The following is a 23,119-nucleotide window of genomic DNA, read 5'->3' as shown; positions in this document are numbered from 1 at the left end:
TCATTCTAAGAACTGAATGCATTTTCTTTGATTTTGTTCTGTTCTTTCAGATAACAGGTAGCACAAAGAATATTTTTTGTTGTTATTATACTTGTAACTTCATTTAGCAGTGTAGAGCAATAAGTGATGCTAAAAGATATTCATAATTACTGAGGATGTGTAATGATTTCCATATTATAAATTTTTGCTACTAATATATTTTAGGCAAAGAAGTCAAGAAATCCAAGTTGGTTCGAAGCCAGTCGTTCAGTACTCAAGCACTGCATCCAAAATACAGCAACATAGACAAGTGTCCTAAGTATCTTTATCATTTTAATTGCTTATCTAATAGATAACCTTGGGAATCTGTATAAGTAGTAACATGCTCACTGAATTGTGGCCTAAATTTTCAGCTTTCTGTTTAATTGGACAAGGCTTACAGTTTTGCACTGAGGGAAGCAATTCCACTGAAGTCAATATATTCTTCTGAATACTTGTTATGTTAACATATGTCACCTTTTATTATATATTATTTCTTTTTTTCAACATGAACTTGGGGTCTGAATTTTACATGTCTTAAAGAAATATGGTCATAATTTTTGCAATTTAGTCATAAATTCAGAAGCTCTGATGTTATCAAATAGTAGAATGTAAAACTAAATAATTTAAAATAACATTTTTATAATAAGCAGTTTATTATTTATGTTTTATTTTTTAAAGTAGAAGTGCTGCTTCAGGTTATACATCATCTGTGTCAGGAATGGGAAAGAGTTCTGTGTTATCTTTTAGTGGTAAGTAGGCTATTATGGTATTTTGTGCACTACAGATTCACAGATTCACAGAATATTTAAGGTTGGAAGGGACCTCTAGAGATCATCTAGTCCAACCTTCCTGCTCAAGCAGGCACACCTAGAGCATGTGGCACAGGGTGGCATCCAGGCGGGTTTTGAAGACCTCCAGAGTAGGAGACTCCACAACCTCCCTGGGCAGCCTGTTCCACTGCTCTGTCACCCTAACAGTAAAGAAGTTGCTCCTCACCTGGAGACGGAACTTATGCTTCAGCTTGTGGCCATTACCCCTCGTCCTGTCGCTGGCCACCAGTGAGAACAGCCTGTCCCCTTCCTCCCTGCATTCTCCCTTCCTGAACTTATACATATTAATCATATCCCCTCTGAGCCGTCTCTTCTCCAGAGAAAACAGGCCCAGCTCACTCAGCCTCTCTTCATACGAGAGATGTTCCATTCCCTTAATCATCCTGGTTGCCCTTCTCTAGACCCTCTCCAGAAGCTCCACGTCCCTCCTATACTGGGGTGCCCAGAACTGCACACAGTACTCCAGGTGCGGCCTCACCAGAGCTGAGTAGAGGGGCAGAATCACCTCCCTTGACCTGCTGGCAACACTCCTCCTGATGCAGGCCAGGATGCCATTGGCCTTCTTGGCCACGAGGGCACACTGCTCACTCATGGTTAACTTAGTGTCAACCAGGACTCCCAGGTCCCTCTCCGTGGAGGTGCTTTCCAGCAGGTCAACCCCTAATCTGTACTGATGCCTGGGGTTATTCCTCCCCAGGTGCAGGACCCTGCACTTGTCCTTATTGAACCTCATGAGGTTCCTCTCTGCCCAGCTCTCCAGCCTGTCCAGGTCCCTCTGGATGGCAGCACAGCCCTCCGGAGTGTCGGCCACTCCACCCAGCTTGGTGTCATCCGCAAACTTGCTCAGGGTGCATTCCGTGCCCTCGTCCAGGTCATTGATGAACAAGTTGAACAGCACTGGGCCCAGTACTGACCCCTGGGGGACACCACTGGCCACAGGCCTCCAACTGGACTCGGCCCCATTTATGACCACCCTCTGAGCTCTGCCATCCAGCCAGCCCTCGATCCACCGCACCGTGCAACTAGTTTCTTTTGACTGAATATGAGGTGCCATTAACCAGGCATAGTAAAAGATAGGATATTTCTGAAGCAATACTATGAAGAGCTATCAAATATGTTTGAGCACTCAAAGTGTTATTCCCTCCAATTTTTTGTTTTGTTTTACACATATATATTTTTTTTAACTTTAAAACTTAAAGTTAAAATTTCTCTTGATTACTTTCAAATAAATCTTTACATAAACATGAATTTGGAATGAGTTTACTGGCATTTTGGATATAGATTTTTAACATTTACGTCATTTAACATTTACAATCATTTACACCATATCCTAAGTTGGGGGAGAGAAACTGCTGTGTGGAAAAGTCTGTCTCTCTCCATTGATTGTAGAGGAGTGTGAATGATTAGTTTATGCTAAAGATTAGAACGAGGTGAACTGCTTTCTAGAGTAACACGTTTGCTACGTTTCCATTTGGTATCAGTAGATATTTGAAAGGTAGTGTGGACTGAATAGCTCATTTTTTAAGTCGCTGAAGACTGACCAAATTCACTTTTTTCATATGTTAAAGTATGTGCATATTTTCTCCCAAATAGTGTGTATTCTAAATATTTTTATTTAGCATTTTTCATAGATAGGTTTTGAGAAGTATTAAGTTAAAAGTTAAAAATTGCCTTATAGAAAGCTAAATTCTAAGCATTATGCAATAATAATAAAAAAAAAAGGCCGGTTATTCTGTTCGTTCTACATATATTTTTTTCAGATAAATTTGTCTAAGATGTAACTCTTTTTCAGATGATTCATTCCGGACTCGTTCCACTGGTAATAATGGGAATACCGCCTTCCCTTCCAGCTCCTCCCTCGCAGCTTCTTCTCGCAACTCAGCTAACTCGTCTGACCAAAAGAACAACGGAAATAAAGACAGTCACTCACGAAAGATGAGCATGTAAGTGGATGACAAAGGGTTAAAACAATGCATACATCTTAAAAGGAACTGTTAAGAACTCTGTAAAATGAAGCCCATATTTATGATACTTCTATGCCCAGATTTTGAAATACAAAAGCAGTGGGGTGGAAATGTGATGTGTTGAATTACAATTTTCTTTTAAGATTGCATTATGTTCCCTTTTAATTAGTCTTTCACATTCTGTTTCCTCTGCTTATGTTCAGATTCAGCTGGTATATTATGGGGAGGGTTAGAGGGGACAAAGTGAAGGCATTTGATAAACAATAACAGCAGTCACTGTGATTTATCTGTCCATAGCTAAGGGAATAAAAGGTAAGTATTGTTAGATTTAATTTAATTTCCTTTTTTTCCTTTTCTCTTCATTTTATGTGTTAATATATTTTTATGAATTAGTACGTATCAATTTCATGATGAATTTTTGAGAATTATGATGAACTGGTAGTTTGGATTTTTTTTTAGTAAGGTTGTCTTCTTTGCCTTGCATTAAGCTTTTTAGACATATGTTTCTGTACAGTGTAGTTAGTTAAAGCTCTGTAGACTTTACACATAATTCCCTTCAGATTCCTTTTCCGCTATAGCTTCTAGTCCTGAGTTGCTGACAACCTGTAATTTCAGCTGCCCAGACGAAGACTTTTCTGTGTTCTCAATGATTTACTTGTATAGATAATATAGAATGGATAAAAGAGCCAAATATAGAAAGAGAGGGAGACTGTTTGGGACAAGCAGATTTGAATGAATGTTGTATTCTCTATTCTGTCTGTTTAAACCAAAAGTTCTACTTTTTTTTAAACAAATCAATTAATATTCATAAAATAGATTAGACATTCTTTTTCAATTTCATAAAACATGTCTGTATTTCAAAATTTTTACCATCTGCCAGTTAAATGAAACTGAGATATGTTTTTTGTTTGACTATAAAGGGACAGAAAGAAGATCCAGAGAGCACAATCTGTACCTTTGGCTTCAGGCAGGAGAGTGAAATGTAGGAGACCCAGTTTCAAGCCTCTGTGCAGTATTCCTAAATGAAAATTTTAATCATATATCAACTTTAAAATAGTTAAACACAGTGATCGAGGTGCTCTCTATATGTGGGAAAATTCCTAAACTGCCTGGTGTCAGAAGCCAAGAAGATACACCAGGGGAAAGAAAACGTTTTTGGAATAAGGAGAGCAGGTTTAGAATGACCTATATTTAGCTTTGAAAATAGGAGTTTTAATGTTCCCTGTTCTTATGGGAAAACATACCTCCCAAGTTGATATATTGCCTGTTGCACTATAGATTCAAATTCTCTTTTGTAACCTGGCCTGTACGTACTTGTTTCTATAAAATAAAATAAAATAAAATAAAATAAAATAAAATAAAATAAAATAAAATAAAGGAGCAGCTCTACATGGTGATACTAAGAGATCTAGAGATACTGATTTTAGGAATAGTCAGTGGCCAATACATTCAGTTACATACTATTTTTGACTACAAATAAGGTTTCATGTACCTCTTTTCAACTCTTTTGATCAGAACTTCAGTCCACATTCTGAGAAAGTTTATTTTGCAAAAGCTTTCCTGAAATTTTTATGTCCTCATAAAAAAGAGAGAGAAACCACTTCTGTGCAACTTCAATGAGTGAAAGAAAAATTCAGTATCCAAATATTTAAACAATTGGCAGATACAACTCTTATTGAGAGCAGAATTTGAAAATTATACAAGAAATATCACTTGAAACATATTTTGAAAAGTGAAGAGCTGTTACTGAATAGATATGGGTGTCACCTTTTCTGCACTCAGTAAGGCAGATACTTGTGTAGAAAAAATATTGAGCCTGTATTTAGACTATATTATCATGTAAATTTGAGTATATGCTGATTAAATATTGCACTGGCCTTCTAAATTCTGGAAAGTACAAGCTTTTAATTTATTTGCTTTACCAAAAAAATAAGATAACTTCTAGTATAGTTTTCCATGCAATACTATGTCTGTAAATAATATAAGTTATGTAATAATATCTCATTAATAAATAAATGGTAATAACATTATTAATGATTTATAGTTGAAAGTGATGCATGTTTTGACCTACTAATAGTTAATTGTCTAAATCTACTTTTTTTTTCAATAAAAGTGCTCTGGTGCATGTGCACATTTGTTCACATTTGGCAGTGTGATGCAGTTTATAGAAATGAACCTTTTTTGTCTTATTCTTTTAATATGCTTGCTGTTCCAGGAACTTTCCAAAAGCCAAGTAAATTTGGAGCTGAACTCAGGTTTATACTAACCATATTCATGAATTCAAATATGTTGCTTGTTATTTGACAGAGATATGTATGGAGATTAAAATATTCCCTCATTTTTAAAATAATATATAGGGAGGGGAAAAAAAAAAAACCCTTATTAAAGCCTGTTTCAGTGCTCACAAGCAAATAACAGGAAAATGACCTTTACCTTTGGTGTGATTTAATAGACTTTACATAGAAAAATAGGAATTAGAAAATGCAGAAATTATACTGCAGTTTCACCTTTATAACTTAATGGTGTAATCACAGAAGAGATGAGCATCTGCTTTTAAGCACATTATAGAATATGATAGAGTCAAAAGAACACTGGATAAATATTTCATCCCACAAGAGACTTTGCTTAACCTTCAGAGAAAGCCTGTACTGATCTGACTTTCTGTTAGAGTTCATTGTGTTAGCCCATGGATCATCATGGGCAGAAATTGGCATGGTTCATAAATATTAAGAGTTCCATAAAGTAGTCCAATCTTTTATTGTTATGACTTTTAGCTTTATTACTTTACATTTTCATTTTTAAGAGATTAAGATACTTTATTTTGGAATAAGAAGTACTATTTTTTTTATTTTACATTACTATAACTGATTCCAGTATATATTTTCTCCTGTATGAATTTTTATATATTTTATAAGTTTATCATTAAAGATATCCAACTTTATAAATAGCATTTAAAAAATTAAGATAATGCCATATTTTATTTCAATTAAAACCAGGACAATCCAAGTTAACCTCAAGAATGAGGGGCTCCATCCCATAAAAAGTGGGAGTAGATTTACTGTGGCATTGAGATCAATTTTTTGATGATATAATTCACAATATTTTATAAGGTGACACAACTGATCTTTAATATATCTGTGTTGATGTGTGACTAACGTTGTAAGAATTATTTGCATAAGTGTCTCTCTTTAAATAGCGTCTTTCCTTCAGTCATATAATTGTTTAGGAAGTTGAGCCCAAAATGTGTTTTGCCACAGATCTGCTCTGCTCTGACCTGTTTACTTAAGGTTCTAACCATGTTTTCCTCCTGCCGCTTAAGTTGGTAAGAGTTCAGAAATCCAGTGAGAGTGAAATGGGATTCGGATCCCATTTCCAAGCTGAAGTTGACAGATGCTTTTTGCTGGTATCTTGCCACAATAGAATCCATCAGCAATTTTTTTAGTGGTGAAATGGAACAGTAAGTCATATTCTAAAATATGGATGAAAAACTACTTCCAGAAAGTTCTGGAAGTAAGTGATGTTCTTCAAAACATCTCTGACCATTATGAAAATCGGTTGGTTGATATAGCCATAAGTCTGCAAAATTGAGCAACAGAGTTTTTAAAGATTAAAAGATTAGGGCTATAAGAAGTGTGGAAATTGCCCAGATCACATTATAGTCATTAGAAGAGTTTGAAATAACATTGTAAGGACATCTAAATTTCTTCTCCCCTTCTCAACTTTCCCAAAATTTTGTCATTTTTTTGTGAAGGCTGAAAACTTGTGTCATTAAGTCTAGCTAGAATTAAACTTCTTGTACCTTAGCTCTCCCAGTTAGGAGAATCTCGCCGTTACCTTGGAGTCCACCTTCTGTAGCAAACTTACTGCAGAAATACACCTTTCTGTGAAGAACATCCTCAAGATGGGGTTTTTGTTTTGTTTTGTTTAGATTTTAGTGGATACAATAGAGCAGCTAGTATATTTTTTAAAAGTAGAGCGACCAACCAACTTCTACCATAAAATGTTGCACATAATAGCACTTTATTATAAAATTTATCAAATAATAAAGCAAAAACATATTTTATTTCTTCTTTTATATTAAGAAAAAACAGAAAATCAAACTCTTAGATCTTCTGACAGAGGAAAAAGAAGAAATCGGAGACAGCTGGAAGCAACGTTCTTGCCTGATAAGTCAGGAGCAACAGACGGGACTCTCTAATGCCTGGAGTGACTAAATGCATCTTGCAATGTTAAAACCTTTTACTTTTAAATAAAATACTAAGTTGTAAAATATGTTCATATAAATAATGTAATGGCTACAGAATTCCAATGTGGTAGTGAAATGTTATGAAATATAACTTTAGCAATGTGCTCTTAACTACTGCAGCTATGGAGACAATTTTTTTTTTTTCAATTATGCTTCTGTAGTTCAAAATCTTGGATTTTGAATACACGTATCCATTACCTAATTTGTCGTATTTACAATTTTAGCAATTCTTAGCATCCATGCTTTGTGCAAGAAATAAATTGCTACAAACATGAAAAAGTAATCCCACATTTTAAAGAAACTTCAAATCTAATTTAAGTCTAAAATTCCATTGATCAAGCTGAAAAAAAAAAACTTTGGAAATATTGTGCTGTGAATTTAGAGGCTATCTTTTTAGAAGTAATAAGTAAAATTCATAAGTCTCAACCCATTCTGAAAGCAGTTATCTCCAGATGATTTTGAAAAGAGTTTTATTTCGTAAGTTTTGCTGTATAAATATCTGTTCTAATTTTTGGTATTTCAGATTGTATTGTCCTTTTAATAATTTATAATGAAGACACCAGTTTTTAATTAGCTGTTATTCCAAGCTATCATGCTTCAGCAATGTCATCTGCATTTGTTTGCATTAATGCTTCACGTTTCTATCAAAAATTGTTTGTGGAAAAACATGCAGTTCTCTTTAAGTTCTGTTTATGCCAATACTTAAGAAAGAGCCTATGAAGCTATTGTCAGCTTCTCTATTTCAGAATGAAAGCAGCATAACTATATTGATTTCAGAAATATCTGTTTTTTAAATCTATTGGTGTATGATAAAGGTGATCTGATTTGTGAATGCATATGCGGTGTGTGGTTACTTTTTACAATGTAAAAAAAAAGAATTTACTCAAAATAAAACCTAGGACAATGCTGTACATGCATGTTCTTGAAAAAAGCTATTTTTTTCTCAGTCATATTTTATAACTAAAATAAAGACATTTACCTTTAGAAGGTATTTATTTTAAATAATGCTAGATTTATGCTGTCTTGTATGAAGTACAAAATGTGTCTTTGGATCTAGCATTGCTTCTCACTGAATTGTTTTCCTTGTTACACTGTAGTTGGATATAGGTGTAGTCGTAGGCTCTGTTCACAGGCATTGTTTGGGTTCTGTGGAAACACAAGCTTTCTGTGTTTGTTTTGCAGCTTGGCATAGGATCCTGTAAAGCACAGATTTCTTTAAAAGTATCTTTGAATGTTATGATTATTTTTGACATGCAATGTTGATGCCGATATACAAACCTCCTGTACTGGCTCTTTACATCTCTATTTCTTTGTCTCTTTTACGAAGACATACTTCCCGTTTTCCCAGGGACAACTGATTCAGTATAGCAGGTACAGTAGCTCACTCGCAGGTTGCAAGAGCATCCTAGACTGTTCTCAGTGACCTTTCTTGAGGTGACCAAGCTCAATCAGTATCACATCTTTCTACAGGACTGGACTCAAACCTGTGTTTGGCACTCGTGCTCTTGCTGCAGTAACACAGAGCAGGTAGCAAGTTCAGAAACTTTTGAGTTCTGTATACAGTCTGTCATGCACTTCTTATTGGTTGTAATTTGTCTATCACATTGTAACTGATTGATTTATTTAATAGTAATCACCCATGCTCTACTCAGTAGCACTAGCCACATATTAAAAGCATATTATATAATTCTTAAATGCTTTATTTAGACATTTCTTGGTGTACACATCTTCCTTATGCACTGGTCCTGATGTCCAATACAAACAGTTGTCAGTCCTTTGCACTATACATCTTCAATCCCACAGTCATTTATCTGGCTGCTTATTATTTGCATCCATCCCTGTTAATTCTGTTGCCAGTATTATTTTTACTTGCAACTCAATCTAACAAGTTGGAGATTATTCCTACTAAGGATTCTTTGTCAGGACAAGTGACTTTTCTTTTTGGAACAGTCATGCTGCAGTCTGGAGTTAGGTTAGACACTTTTTTTGGTCTGCTCTGATGCCAGAATCTACCTGGTAAGTCCTTTTGTTGCACGCTGTCTGGGTTGCACTGAGTAGACTTCTCATAGTAACTGAGGTCATTATGTTAGAGCTGTTGAAGTTTATCAATTTTACCCTGTAATGCAAGTATATTTTCTTGGGAAAGTTCCTCTATTGTGGCTTCATCTGTCTGCATTTGCAGGCTTCTGTGCCAAATGATTTTAAAAACTCTTCTGCCCCCTCTTGGGCAGCTCTTTTGTGAAAGATATATAAGCAAGCAGAATAGCGTTTGGATATTGTAGTTATATAGCCAGAAGTAGTTTTTGCATTGTTTCAGACCTGATATAGGACCCCACTTTTTAATTAAAAAATATACTAAATTTTAGAAGATGGGCATTTCCTTTAGGACTTGTGTTAAAATCCTTGCAGTGCTAGAAAATTACATTTGGTTCTTACATTCTTCTTCGGTTCATATTTGTCTGGAATGTTTTGAAAGTAGCTTTCCTTTAACTCTGAATAGATTTGTTCCCCTTCTGTGGGCATGTTATTTTCCTACCACAGTCTGTCTTTTAGGCAAAATCCTGTTGTGTAATTCTTCCTGCTCTCAAAATGATAATACACGTGGGTATTCTGTTTCTAGGAAAGGCACAGCTTATTGTTATGAAATAGTACAGGTTCAGATTTTCTAGATAAAGGATACCTAAATGGTTTTTCAAAAATACCCTTTCAATGCAGGGAAAAGTATTTTAAAAATGGGCACATCATGTACCCGGAGATAATTAGATGACTTTATGCTCCAGTTAGACACTTTGGAAGAAGGCCACCCTCCTAAAAGATGCAGAATTAATTTCTGCACAACTTCAAAAGTAGTAATATGAAGATCTCCAGTCAGAGACTGTAACTTCTATTTTAGGGCTTGATCTTGTTTCTGGTTTTGTAGGTGGCAAAAGACCATAAAGATTGATATCAGTAGGCATTAAATTGCATTGCAACAGAAAATTGCAACAGTTTGAGGAGCACGAAACTGCAGTGCTTGCGTATGAGCTTGTAGTGTTTGGGCATACGAATCTGGTTTTCATTCAGACTTCTCACTAAAATATTGAATTAAATTCTTTGCTTTTCTGAAATGTTCATAATAGGTTTTACAAGACACATTTTGACAGGTAACTTTCTCATTCCACTAAAAATAAATGGAAATGTCTTAAGAATTTTTGTTTATGATGACTTTTTTTTTTCCCCAAGGATCTATTTTTTATTTAAATGTGTATGTGAAAAGTGATGGATTCCTTTTTTGGTGGAGAATTAAATGAATAAAAGATGAATATATTTGAACTCTGATATTTTGCCGAGCTTGCATATATAAATACAATACCTTTATGTGGTAAAAGTACAAAATTCTAAATTTACCCCATAATCTAATTTTAAATTCATAGATTGCTGCTAGAAGTGACTTCAGAAAACTTAGAAAATAATTAGTGGCTTTTGAACAAATGTTGGTCATTTAGTGAAGCAAACTTATGACTTGGACATTAATAAAATATTAATAGGAGGACCTACTGCTAGATTGTGATGCATAACAACTTTTCACATTTTTATATTTCACTGTCTTTTCTGTTCTAATGTAAATTAACAGTTTGAAAAAATAAAAATAAAGCCTGTTGTATACCATAGCATAGAAACTGTTACCTTTATTCACATTTCTGTTGGATCAACCACTCTACCCATGAACAGTAATGTTTTAAAAGTTTCTTCAAATATCATAAAAAGGAACGGTCGGTCCACCTTAATGACAGGAGGTACTGAGAAGGCAGTTACTTCTGACCCAGTAGCTGCAGTTGCCTCAGTTCCTTTCTCATCTACTTCAATTACTGCCTTTTGAATAACCTGAAATACAAAAATAATTGAAATGGCAGAAATAAGTGCTAACATGAAGAACGTTTTTTCAGAGTGCCAGGCAATTAGCTGAACTTGGCCTCTATTAGAGATTAAAATATGTATGTCTATGCAGCCTGTCACTGATGCACCCCTGTGCCATCTCCTTCAGAAGCAGCAGAGGGGATACAGTCTGTGACCCCAGTACTTTCAGCACAGATGCTAGTTCACTGCAATCTTCCCCTGGTTCTGAGCACACACATCACTTAGAAGTATTCTTGCAGCTGCTGCCATGAAGCAACCGTTGTCCTTATGCAGTGTTCTACTTTTACACCTGCCATTTATCTCATAAGAGCATGTATCTCATGCTCTTATATATCTCCCAGACAGAGGGAGTTCTTTCAAAAGCGCATTTTTTCTTTCAAAAGCAAAAGTGCATTTTCATAAATCACCAACAGCAACTAGCTGGATATAATGTTCGCCTTTAGTTCTGTGATATCTTAAGTAAATGTATCAGTTTTGCTTTATTCCTGTATATTATAATTCTTATGTTTTTTACTCTATGTAGCAATGGAATGCAGTCCTGATTTGGGCTGAGGACCTTCCTTTCCCACAGACATCATTCTGACCCTGGCAAGTTCCAATTCTTTTCACTTTCCTTTCTAATAGCATCCTTTTCTAATAGTCTAATAGTCCTTTTCTAATAGCATCACTCTGTATGACTTTTTTTTTTTGGCTAGGCCTATTAGACATTATTGCAAATCAAACAGCAAAACGTATTAGGAAATTTACCTGTGAGACTTTTATGTATCCTTGATCTGTGAGATGACTAAGATCTGCTGTGTGTGCAAAAAGATTTTTAATTCCTAGACCATGAAGCAATTTCTTCATTTTATATTTTTGTTCTAGTTTGAACTTGGGAAATGAAATATCCACTTTTCTATTTAAAAGAAAAAAAAAAAAAAAAAAAACAAGAAAAGGTTAGACCATATCACTTTACTGCTGAATTCAGACTACTTGGATATTAAACTTTATCCAAATGTCCTTCACTAGGGGCAAACTTTAAGGCATCTCCATAGGAATTCAGACTGGCAAAATATCATTCCTGACCTGTCAATTGCCAGAAATGCTAGAACTCATTTCCTTTGCTGTATATTTTCATCAGCACCTCCAGTGCCCTGATACCCAAGTGACACAGTAATTTATTAACCAATGGAAAGGGTTGTCACTCCAGGAATCTCATTTCACAGAAATAATCTATTTTTACACTTTCATGATTAAATTTATTCTGTTACACTGGGTTTCCTGCACTGGTAGGAAAGATTTCACAAAGGCACTCTATGTATTAGTTTATTTTACAGTTTTCCTGGAAGAGCTGTGTTTATGGAGATTTAGGGCCTAAGGAAGAATTTAGAAAGACTAAATTGACTATACAATCAGAGACACAGGCATTTCTTACTGTCTTGAATCACAGACTTAAGTGATGTGCTAATAGTAGAAGCTTTCATATTGTTTTTGGCCACAGATGTAGCTAGATCATAATATGACTTCTCCACTGTAGATAATGCAACAGAGATACCAGCATATTAAATTAGTTAGAAAAACCAGCTAATCTTTTATTTTTGCTTTCTTGCTTTACTGCAATAGATATAGAGAATGCTAAAGTCAAAAGAACAAGAAACAATACCTGGTCTCCATGTTTCTGAGCCATGTTTCCACAAGGTCTGTTGACAAATGGTCTTCAAGTGCAATGTAATCTGCCTCCTTTTCTGGGATGACAACCAGCATGTGGGCTTTCCCTTTGTAAGGAAGCTTTATCACACTGCATCTTAAGTTCTCATCAAAAGTTGAGTTAACTTTATCTGACTTGAACATCATGGGTACCTGCACTCTTCGGAATTTGTTTATGTGGAAAGTCTCAATTTCCGTGAATTTAGAATTAAAAGGGTAGAGCCATTTGCCTGAGAAAAGAAAGAAAGAATATGTGCCTTCATGCTTATTCAGAACTGTGTTCAGAAACCCTAAAATGCATATATCCCTTTTTGTAGCTAATAGAAATGGCTATCAGTTGTGTTTGGGAGAAGTGGATAAAAACTGCCGTTCCCTTGTATAAATATATATATTCATTACATTTTTTTACCTCAAGAAAAAATAGTAATGCACAAAATAAACAATGTAATTTGCCAAGGAAGGAAGGGAAATCTCTTTTCTGAGTCTGATTCATTACCAGTTAAATTCAGAACTGATATTCCTTTTCTTTATTAAGTGTCACATGAACATGAGTTATCATTCCTTGTTACTTCAAGTCCCACATCTGTCTGCTAAGCCAGTAGTCAAAAACAACAGCAGGAAAAGGGACACAACATATTTGGTACTAGAGGAGCCCCATCCACAGAACACACTCTCCACATTGTGGCTATTTTTTTCGTTCAGCCTGATGGTGTAGAATATTAGACATTCACTATCATGGAAATTCATTTACTATTAGATAAACATGATGGAAGAAGAAAGTAAATTTGGATGGAGATGGAGGCAAAACAGACATCAGGATTCATTTAAACTTCCCCTAATGTACCTGAAGTCAGAGCATTGTCTCTTACCATAAATAATCATTTTGCAAAATAAAATCAGTACTTACCTTTAAAGAAAATGTAGTCCACAAGTAGCAGTTTATTATGGTGGTCAAGGTCTTCAAAAAGCTGTGGGATCTTTCCCTTGGTCCTGTTGCTAATATTTTGATTTATAACCAATTTGGCCTGTGTGATGTTTCGAAAGTCCACGGTCAGGAATTCCATATCAAAGTACTGTTTAGATAAATTGAGGAAAGAGTCCTTCAGTGTGAAGTCCTTTTGGATAAAAGAGAGCGTACCTTGCACAAGAAGTAGTTCTTCATTCATTGTGATGTTATCTTTTAGTTGTTTAAACAAGGCTGGTAAATAATACCGATTCTCTGGGTCTTTCAAAGCATGGAGGTTTAGGCCTTTTACAATTTGTCTGTGTGTTTCCCCTTTGGCTGCAAACATATATGTAGCCATGAGAGCTGATACAGAGAGAGGAGAGAAGACCACGTTTTTGTCATGTGTCATTGCAATTTTTCGATAGAGATCAAATCCAAAATCTGCAGTCTTTTCAGTGAAGTTGTAAAGAGTGAAATCTTCCACGATATGCTTTTCAAAAGGTTTAGAGGTATTTGCATGCTGATCCCACTGCTCAGATGTATTTACATATTTATTTCTGTGTGAGAATTTTTCCTCTTTTTCCTCTTTCAGAATCTTTATGTCAGCCTTGCTTATTTCAACACATACTTCACATAAAAATAGTAGATAAATTCCTGTTTTCATGTTGGCATCCAATAGTGAGAATTCCTAGTAAAGAAAACAAAGCATTGCAATCAATGACTTTAATGATTTTTTGTTCTAGTTTATATTTTAAATCACAAGGTAAAAGATGCAGCAAAGTGCTCTATCTGCCTCTTCAGTGGAGACACTATAAGATTTGGTTCTTACCCAAAGAGTCAAATTTAAATCAGTGGAAGAGAGAGTTTTCCAGCATTGGCAAGTGGATTCAAAACAAACTTGATTTTCTGGAGAGCACCATGTTCTATTCACTTTTCATTCTAGAAGAATTTTAGTGTTTTATTCCATTTTAAGTTGTAATTCTATAATAAAATGAACCCCAGATTTTCAAGTGGGATATCCAACACCAAGATATGTTTGATATATGCCATATATATTTGGTGGACATCAGTAACACCTTTCACTGATGTTATCTGTAAGTACAAATAACTAGGCAAATTGTGTTGGAAAATGACATTTTCCCTGAAAAACTTTGCAGATAGTGATATGTTTAGAGACCTGTAACTCTCTTCTTCAACTTCATTGGCACTGGTGGTACATTGTGGTCCCCATGTTAGGTGTCTTAGCCATGTTTTCACATTTTCATGGGCTCCATTTATGTTTGCCAGGTCAGGTGTCTTAATTATGGTTGCATATTTTCATGCGATCCATCCTTTCCTTCATAATGGTTGAAGTCTGCCAGACTCAAACAGTTTTCATCCTTTCTCTAGAAATGCTTTTTTAATATATTTTTTACCTTACCGTTTTTATATTGATGTTATGCATATCAACAAGATTCAACTCTGTGTAAAAAAACACTTGAGAAAAACACAAAAACTACCTTATTTTCGAGAATGATAAAAATAAAAACAGAAAACAACCTAGTTTTGAGAGTAAAAGTACATTATGTCAAAAAATGTCTTCTAAAAACAAACACTTAAATATTTGTGTGTTTTATACAAAAGACAAACTCCTGCCAGTAGGTTTTATTCCAGAAATGATAAATTACAGGAGCCAAGCAGAAAAAAAAATTCTTTAAATCTTTTAATACTTTTGAAAATAATATTTCAGTGATGACTTGGAGAATGCAAGAGTTGTACACTGTGAATTCATTTTAAAAACTTTGAAGAATGGAATTTTACCATGAAACTTATGCCTTATTTTCCCAGGAGAAATTTTCTAGAAGTATATTTCTAGTTTTGGAGAAAATTGAAATCAGACAAAAACTGTGTTTTTCAAAAAGACTGTCTTAAGTCAAACCGATCAAAATAAGTCAGGATTGGACTAAGGCATCAATGAGCCTTTTGTGTATTCATTCATCTAAATGAGAGAAAATAAAATCTTGTTTCAGAACTGACCTAATTATAATAATAACACTTAGTAATAAGCAGTCCTTCACATGTGAAGAAAAAGAGGATAATAATGTGAATGGGGCTCTAGAAGTTCTTACTTTGCGAAGCAAATATATTATTTCCAGAAAGTGACTGCTGTTAAAAGGTTGTTGTGTTCTAAGGAACCCAGAATTGGTTCTTTGGTTCCTTTATGAAAAAGTTTCATTGGAGGAAAAAGAGATGTTCCTCATTTTAATGGTATGTATAATGATAGCTCTTATCCTGTCATTTTTTTTTACTTCATATATTGTGTTTATAGACTGGTGAAGAATTGGAATCAGATATTGTCATGACAAGAATAAAACAACCATCTTGTTCTTGTTTAGTAACAATAAAACATCTGCTGCTTTGCGTATAAGCAGTTTACAAAATATTTCTACAAACGTGAGGTAGTGTGCTGTTGTGAACCTGGAGAAATGGGAAGAATTTAAGCATAGGAAATTTTGGTCAGTGAATCTGACTGAACTGAAGTCTGCCACCAAATTCAACATCAGAAAAAAGGTCAAAGTTCTGCAGAAGCCTAGATAAATATTGCTAAAACATGCTAGGTTTTGTACGCACGAAGAACAAGGTAACGTTATAGCTGATGTCATGCCCAGCCACCTTTAATCCTTACTGATGCCATGGTAATATGTGGCTGGATCATTGGGGCAGACTTTAGCTCAACTTACCAAGCCTTGAAACGTTTATGAGATGCAGGACAGAGAATACAGTATCACTATGCAGAAAGCTCGCCCTTCATCATTCGATTTCTCTTTTCATCCTTCTGATATGCATTGTTTATTATTCCATGCAGATCATTTTCTTGACCATGTGTCATAAGATTCCCTGTTCTTCTGTACTTCTTTGGTCAGCAAATAATGAAGCAGATCTGTCAGTGCCGTCTCCTGCCCCAAAATGAAATGTTTTAGTGTCAAACAGCATGAAGGTGAAACAGTTTTTCTATACATAAAATAAAGTATTTTAAACAAGTTTTGTTTTCTTAGCATAATTAACACAAGATCTGTCTGTCCTACAGAACTTTCAGAGAGAACTGGACACATTTTCCAGAGGACCCTAGGCCTTTAGCATCAAATTTCACTCGTGTAAATTGGCACATTTCGATCACAAACTGCAAAGGTGTTCATCTTTCACAGAGCCAGCTGCACTTTCAGCCTGGACTTGAGACATTATACAAAATAAAGTAGGTAAAATATTAAAAAGTAATGGAGCAATTTATTAAGTATATAGTCTTGTGTAGAATTTCCCTTATGAAACAATTTTGAATGACCATAATCTTTGAACAGGCATTTCCCCATTGTAAATTAAACAGGATATTCAAGACCACAAATCCTGCATGGAACACTTTTGCCTAGCAATGACATGAAAACTGATAAAAGAGATAGAAAAATGGGTTATATAGACCATCATTAAAATACTGACTCGACTATGTAGAAAACACATGGCAACTATAAACTCCTCCTTTTAGTTAAGGATCTGTAACAGCAAATTATGGCCACTGCATAAATTATGATTTGGCAGAGGGGAAACTGTCTTTCTGATGGCCATTTAGTCATCTGCCTGACTAAGAGCTGGTGTGACATCATCACAGTACATTGATGTAAATTGATGTAAGCACTGAGACGTTTGGGTGCCAAGTCGCAAGATGTATTTGGCAGTCAGCTGGTGGGATATTTTCTTTTGAAATAAGAGGTCACGTTCTGTACTTAGTGTTACGCAGATGGACTGTAATGACTTAATCAAGAGTCAGTGAAATTCTTCAATGTTATGCCTCATCCCTTGTGCGCATCAGCTAGGGAGCATAGTAAAAGACACAGTTTACTACAGTTGTGATTTTTTTTTTTTCTTTTAATTTTCACTTTATTTTCAGTGACATTCCTACTGTCCTCACTGGCTGAAGATGCAGATCTTGAAAATCTTCATGTTTACTTATCCTGTATTTGAACCAATGCCCAAGGCCCACCTGAAAAGACAATTCCTTGTTCTGGGATCTTGGTGACACCTGAGAGGTCTGATTCTGCAGGGCTAGGACAGGCAATTTATTTGAATGGGGCTCCTGTCTCCCTGCCTCATTGGCCAAATGAAGCACCAACAAAATCTGCAGGCGTGGGGGAAGTATTTTCCCCTTTGGGGAAGGTATTTTCCTCCACCTGACAGTACAGCAGAGCAGGTAAGAGACATTATAGGAACTGCAAGGCCCCTCTGCTCCTTCAATGGGCCTACTGCCATGGGAGGGGTCTGCTGTGAAAAATTTTTATTTACAGCTACGTGCCAGACCATTCAACACTCATCAAAAAATTCCCACTTCCTCAAGCATACACAAATACTGCTAATCTGGTTGTGCTACGAGCATCACAGGAATAAGAAGCTCACAATTACACTAAATCTTCATTACAAAATGAGGATTGCAGCACTTTAAAAAAGGAACTTAGCCATTTACTATTAATAACAGAAAGACAGCATGCCATCTAGGACTGGGAAAAGCAGTGTTGGCAAATAAAAGGATGTTTTTGATATATAGAAAGGCTTTTAATTTTAGATGTTAATTTTAGATGTACTAATTTAGAGATCACACTTTACAGCAGAATAGACAGTTCATAAATATATAAGCAAAGTGTAGTGCAAAGTATAGAAATGAAGAAGTCAATGCTGTTTTTCGAAATAACTGTTCGTAGTAGCCTAAGAGCACAAAGTAATTTTTTTGCTTAAATACGTTTTTATTCCAAAGACATTGTAGCATGAGAAAAATCTAAAATGTTAGAATGCTGATAAAAATCAAGTACTGGTTAAATTAAACATTACATCTAGAGAATATCTGATAAATATAAAAATCCTCCCATCTGCAATAGGACATAATTTAAAGTTGTCTTACCAATTAAGTAGCTCGTCTGGTACATCTCTCATTCAACTACTGCTAAAAAACGATGAAGATGACCGCCCCACATAGATCTGCAACAAATATTTGCTATTCCAAAGAGTAATTATCTGTTTTTCTTCCTGTTATCAATTAACTGATTTATAAACACTGAGTATTGTGTTTCCCATAAATGTCATAATGAAGGAGGGTTATTTTCCAGTAAATAGTTTATATCTTTCCTGAGAAACAGGAGAAAATAAACACTTTGCACCAACCCTTCTGCTTTCTGACAGCATTCAGACCCACCTATCCAACCTCATGTGAGAATTATTTTACAGGCAGATTCTAAACTGCAGTACCAATCCTGCTTAAATGTACAATTTTCAAAGAACAAGCCAATATTCACTGGGGAATTGGGCTAAGGGAAGGGACAGGGAGGCAGTGAACAGGCACGGTGCATTTGTAGGCCGTGCTCTAGCCTTGCAGTTTGGTCATTCCTCCTAGAGGAACAACTGGGGCTGTGATCTCCTCTGGAAAACGTGTCATCTGATGGCAGCAGCCCTTGCTGCAATGCCTGGCGTGGAGGCGGCTCCTCTCCAGTGGCCCCAGAGCAGTGCTGCGTGCCCGACGGGTCGAGGTGGTGGAGCCGCGATGCCGGCCAGGCCGGGTTACTGGTTACTGGTATTTCTGCATTGGAGGCACTTCAGATGTTCAAGATAAAAATGAAGGGTCACTGGCATTAGCTATCTGAACTCTGCTGCAATCCGGTTTTGGGGATTTAAATCCTTTTAAAATCTTCTGCCTTTTAGAAACAATCTTTGTTACAATAGATGCCAAGTATAGAAATTGTATTAAAAGACAGAGGAACAAAAGTCTGGGTAGCTTAAGGCTATATCCCGGCATTATACAACCTCTTCTTCAAACGTAAATAGCTCCCTTATCATGCTATAGTACTTAATTTCTCTGGTGAATAGATATTCTATTTTCTATATTTTTTCTTTTTTTTATTTTTTTTGTGGTCAGTTCACGTCATTGGATTTTGAATTCCAGTTTCTAACCATTGCATTGAAAAACTTGTATTTGATATGAGAGAAAAAAACTGCATTACTGCAATGTGGCACTAAAACTGTGCGTGTTCTGTGGCCAGGAGAGACCATACCAGGAAAGCCTGATTTACACAACACACATGTATCATCTATTATACTCTCCTCATCCTCACTCCATCCTCATCCTCATCCTCATCCTCACTCCAGGACTATGACACATATGGTCAGCTCTGGAACCTCTGCCTGAGTCAGGCTGGTGTCAGCACTGACACTTTTGATTACTACTCAAAAGTAGTAATATTTATGGATGATGGTGAAGATAAGGTTTTAAAGAGAACTTAAAATCATCGAATAGCTCAGCTAAATCTTTTCTGTATGATATAAAATATATACTTTATCTAGAAAAAAATTATCTGGAAGAAAAAGGAGGTTGATTAAGATGTATTTGGTTGTATACAGAGTTTTGAGAGGATTGCTTTCCTCTGTAGTTGCTCATGAAGGCCATGCTAGTTTTTCATGCTTGGTAACACCTTGCTAAGCAAATCTTTTTACACTATTTGGAGTAATTTATTCCTCCCACCAAAAGCTATTTATGTTGTCAGTAGCCCCTTGGATTTAATGGAAGTATTGGAGCTGTAAAATACCACACAACATATGGGTAACACTCTGCCAGACTATACATATTCTAAGAGCGATTTATTAGGAGAGGATTAACAGCATGGCACCCTGGTGAAATTGAATTTTTCATCAATTTAAGGCAAAAAAACATGATGAGACCAGACCTGTGACCAAAACAAGTGGTAGCAACGCGCATGTATTGCTGCCTGGTTGTATCTTTGCTAGTTTTTGTCAGAACAACATGGACACAGTGTTAATTCTGGTCAATAGGTAGCTAAGAAATTTACAGGGAGAATAAAGACTGTTGCTCCTCCAACAGACAAACTTCTTGGTATACCTGAAACACTGGGCAGTGATGTGTAGTCCAAATTCTTACCAATCTGTGGTTTAGAGATTCTGTGAGTCTTGTATGGACGGAGGTGGGCCCTGCAGAGAAAGCTACAGCTTCTCCTGCTTTCAAATATTCAGAGGATCTCTGCTGCAAATTTCTTTCATCATTTTGCAGTTCCTTATTGGGGCTGGGAACACCTCTACTGCAGAGACTGCTCTTCTGTTCTCCAAAGTAATCCTGCTTTCCTAAGATCTTTCAGTCAGGGAGCCTTCAGTCAGAAGGGTATCTTAGCATTTTGTATTAGGACGTTTCATAATTTTCTTTAGGCCAATTGGTTCCTTCCAATTCTAAGGTCCTTAGCCTACAACTTTTGTGCTTGTTTAAGTCATGCCACTGTTTCATGCACCATGCCACAGCCAAAACTCAAATGGCTGCATACTGGGCACAATTCCAGGAACAGGATATCACATTGTTCTAGGAATGAAACAAAGACACTCCCAGTACTAACCAAATAAATACATTTCACTCAATGACCTATGAATTTTGATAATTATTTTAGGTAGTCACTGCCCATTTCATTTCTCTCACATAGCCACATGATATTTACCTTTGACTTGATGTAGCTGGTTGAGATCAGTCATAAATTCTGTCCAGGCTTGATGATGAATTAAGATTAAAATACTTTAATTTAGGAAAATACTCAGACCTGGTTATACTATTAGCTAAACATGATGTGCAACAGGAATAACGCAGGAGATGAATTGAAATGATTTGTATTATTTTTCTACAAAATATCACAATGAAATTATTCATAAAATATAAACTAATGTGTTCTAAAAGTCCTAAAAGAGTTTTTTTATGCAATCTCTTGAACATACTTACTTTATCCACTACGTGATTCATCAAGATTTCTGCTGCCACTCAAAGGGTACTTACAATAACTGAAATTGAAGTTCAATTGAAATCATCCGACTACAAAACTCTTCCTGGCTCCATACCCACACTGTTTATAGGCCTGAGCATTCGCTTAGAGAACTAGGCTTGTTCAATTATTTCTATTTCTATTTAGGAGGATTCCTGCTGGGAAAGCATCTTTGAAATGTGCATGTTCCAGCACCTCACCTGAGGTGGGTTGAGTGGGTTATTGTGCTTAATAATAACAGGTGGACAAAGCAGTAAAACAGTAGGATTTCATAACACACGGCTAAAATATCTTCTCTATATTTTCAACTTCATAGCTGAGTATAGTCTAATTGTCTTTGAACTGCCTAATTAAATGGTAATTGTTTGATAATAGGATATCTTAGTTTGAAAGCCTTTACAGGAAATGATGATGAAACACTGAACAAATGTGTCTAAAGAAATATTAGAAGTTTTTAGTAACAGGATAAAAAAATATCCATCAGAAATGAGAAAAATAGAATGAAACAGGGAGGGAGTAAATGGCATTTTAAAGTCACTCCTACACTTGTTTCCTAGGATTCTCTGATAGAAGCGTAATGTTTTGATTTTCAGTAATTTGTATGTCCTGTTTTTTTCCATGCAAGAGCTGGAGCAGGTGCTGGCTGGCGTTTGTTTAGTCCCCATGGAGCCAGCAGGTGTCATCAGAACCTTTATTTCCCAAATGGGAAGAAGTAGAATTTTGTATGGTTTGGACTTTTGCCCTTTTCTGTGTTTTATGCAGTTTGTGTTTTGAGGCATAACTCCAGCAAGCAGGAGAAAAGAAACCTAAACAACCATCCTGGCAGTGTTCAAGAAAGGTGCAGATGAGACACTTAGGGACGTGGTCAACATGGTGTTGACAGGCTTATGGTTCAACTCGATGATCTTGAAGGTCTCTTCCAAATACAATGATTCTACGATCACTGTAACATATTTTGGTCCTCCTGGGGATGCATCTTAAAGTTTCTCCAGCTGATGTGAAATGCAAGTGCATTTCTTAAAGTATCAATTTTAAATGTATAAATCAAAGCATCTTAAAGATTGGTATGTCTAGGGTAGAAGTCATCCTTTTGTCTGCAACGTCACAGAAAATATTTGTGTCAATTGCTTCTGATCATGTTAGAAGGCTGTACATTTTGCCACTATTCCCTGTCCAAATTCTGTGTTTACATGCACAGTGCATGGATCTTCTTAGTGTTGCAGAATCAAGTCGAGTTCCTGTGATTTACACTCTGTGACTGTCTGGCCTGAAGCAATTAGTTGGTGTAACCATTACATCTCTGACATTTGGCCTCTGTAAAAGAGGGGCAAAAGATGCACGTCTGCATTTGTGAAATGTGCTGTGATCTACTCTGTCAAAATATCAAGTATGTGCAAGCTGGCATTAGCCCTGCTGCTCAGAATGGATAGCAAACAACTGGCTTTTCTGTTTCACTTTGAATCTTTGAGGTTTTTTTTTTTTTTTTTAAATATTTGGTAGGTTTGGTTTGTTTTCAGCCTATGCATGAAATACAGTAACCTCATCGGTCTGATCCTTGCTCTGACTGCAAGGTTTCAGGGTGGGCTTCAAGTAGACTGTATTCGGAGGGTATAGAAGGCAATTTATAGCTTCTTATAGGAAGTATGTATCTGCCTGGCTGTGCTTTCATGAAGTATTCACACACACATACCAAGTTTCACATGGAG

At 35.9% G+C, this 23,119-nt stretch overlaps 2 protein-coding genes across 2 annotated transcripts in view; one reads left to right on the top strand and one right to left on the bottom strand.

Annotated features, from left to right (window-relative positions):
* PPP4R4 (protein phosphatase 4 regulatory subunit 4) overlaps positions 1-7,963 on the top strand; it is a 58,166-nt gene extending 50,203 nt beyond the window's left edge. Inside the window, exons 22-25 of the mRNA XM_026046612.1 lie at positions 205-298; positions 700-770; positions 2,644-2,794; positions 6,898-7,963. Coding sequence (XP_025902397.1) covers positions 205-298; positions 700-770; positions 2,644-2,794; positions 6,898-6,922 — 341 coding nt within the window. The 3' untranslated portion in view covers positions 6,923-7,963. The remainder of the gene's footprint in view (positions 1-204; positions 299-699; positions 771-2,643; positions 2,795-6,897) is intronic.
* A 2,741-nt stretch (positions 7,964-10,704) lies between these two features.
* Positions 10,705-18,558, bottom strand: SERPINA10 (serpin family A member 10). The gene is made up of 6 exons (XM_026046509.1): positions 18,512-18,558; positions 16,311-16,526; positions 13,552-14,278; positions 12,601-12,874; positions 11,706-11,853; positions 10,705-10,925 (listed from the first exon to the last, which is right to left on the bottom strand). The coding sequence occupies exons 3-6, from the start codon at positions 14,252-14,254 to the stop codon at positions 10,734-10,736; spliced, it is 1,317 nt and encodes a 438-aa protein (XP_025902294.1). The 5' UTR covers positions 14,255-14,278; positions 16,311-16,526; positions 18,512-18,558; the 3' UTR covers positions 10,705-10,733.
* Positions 18,559-23,119: the final 4,561 nt, after the last annotated feature.

The sequence above is a fragment of the Nothoprocta perdicaria genome, unplaced genomic scaffold, assembly GCF_003342845.1.
Source record: "Nothoprocta perdicaria isolate Ctin4 unplaced genomic scaffold, notPer1 scaffold_108, whole genome shotgun sequence".
Lineage (NCBI taxonomy): Eukaryota > Metazoa > Chordata > Aves > Tinamiformes > Tinamidae > Nothoprocta > Nothoprocta perdicaria.
The sequence above is the reverse complement of the archived record's forward strand: the minus strand, read 5'-3'. Positions and strand labels throughout refer to the sequence as shown.

Coding starts and splice junctions, on each gene's coding strand:
- SERPINA10 (XM_026046509.1), bottom strand. CDS start 14,254: ATGAAAACAGGAATTTATCTACTATTTTTATGTGAAGTATGTGTTGAA. Junction 11,854..12,600: donor CTCAGAAACATGGAGACCAG/GTATTGTTTCTT, acceptor TCTTTTAAATAG/AAAAGTGGATATTTCATTTC. Junction 10,926..11,705: donor GATACATAAAAGTCTCACAG/GTAAATTTCCTA, acceptor TTTGTATTTCAG/GTTATTCAAAAGGCAGTAAT.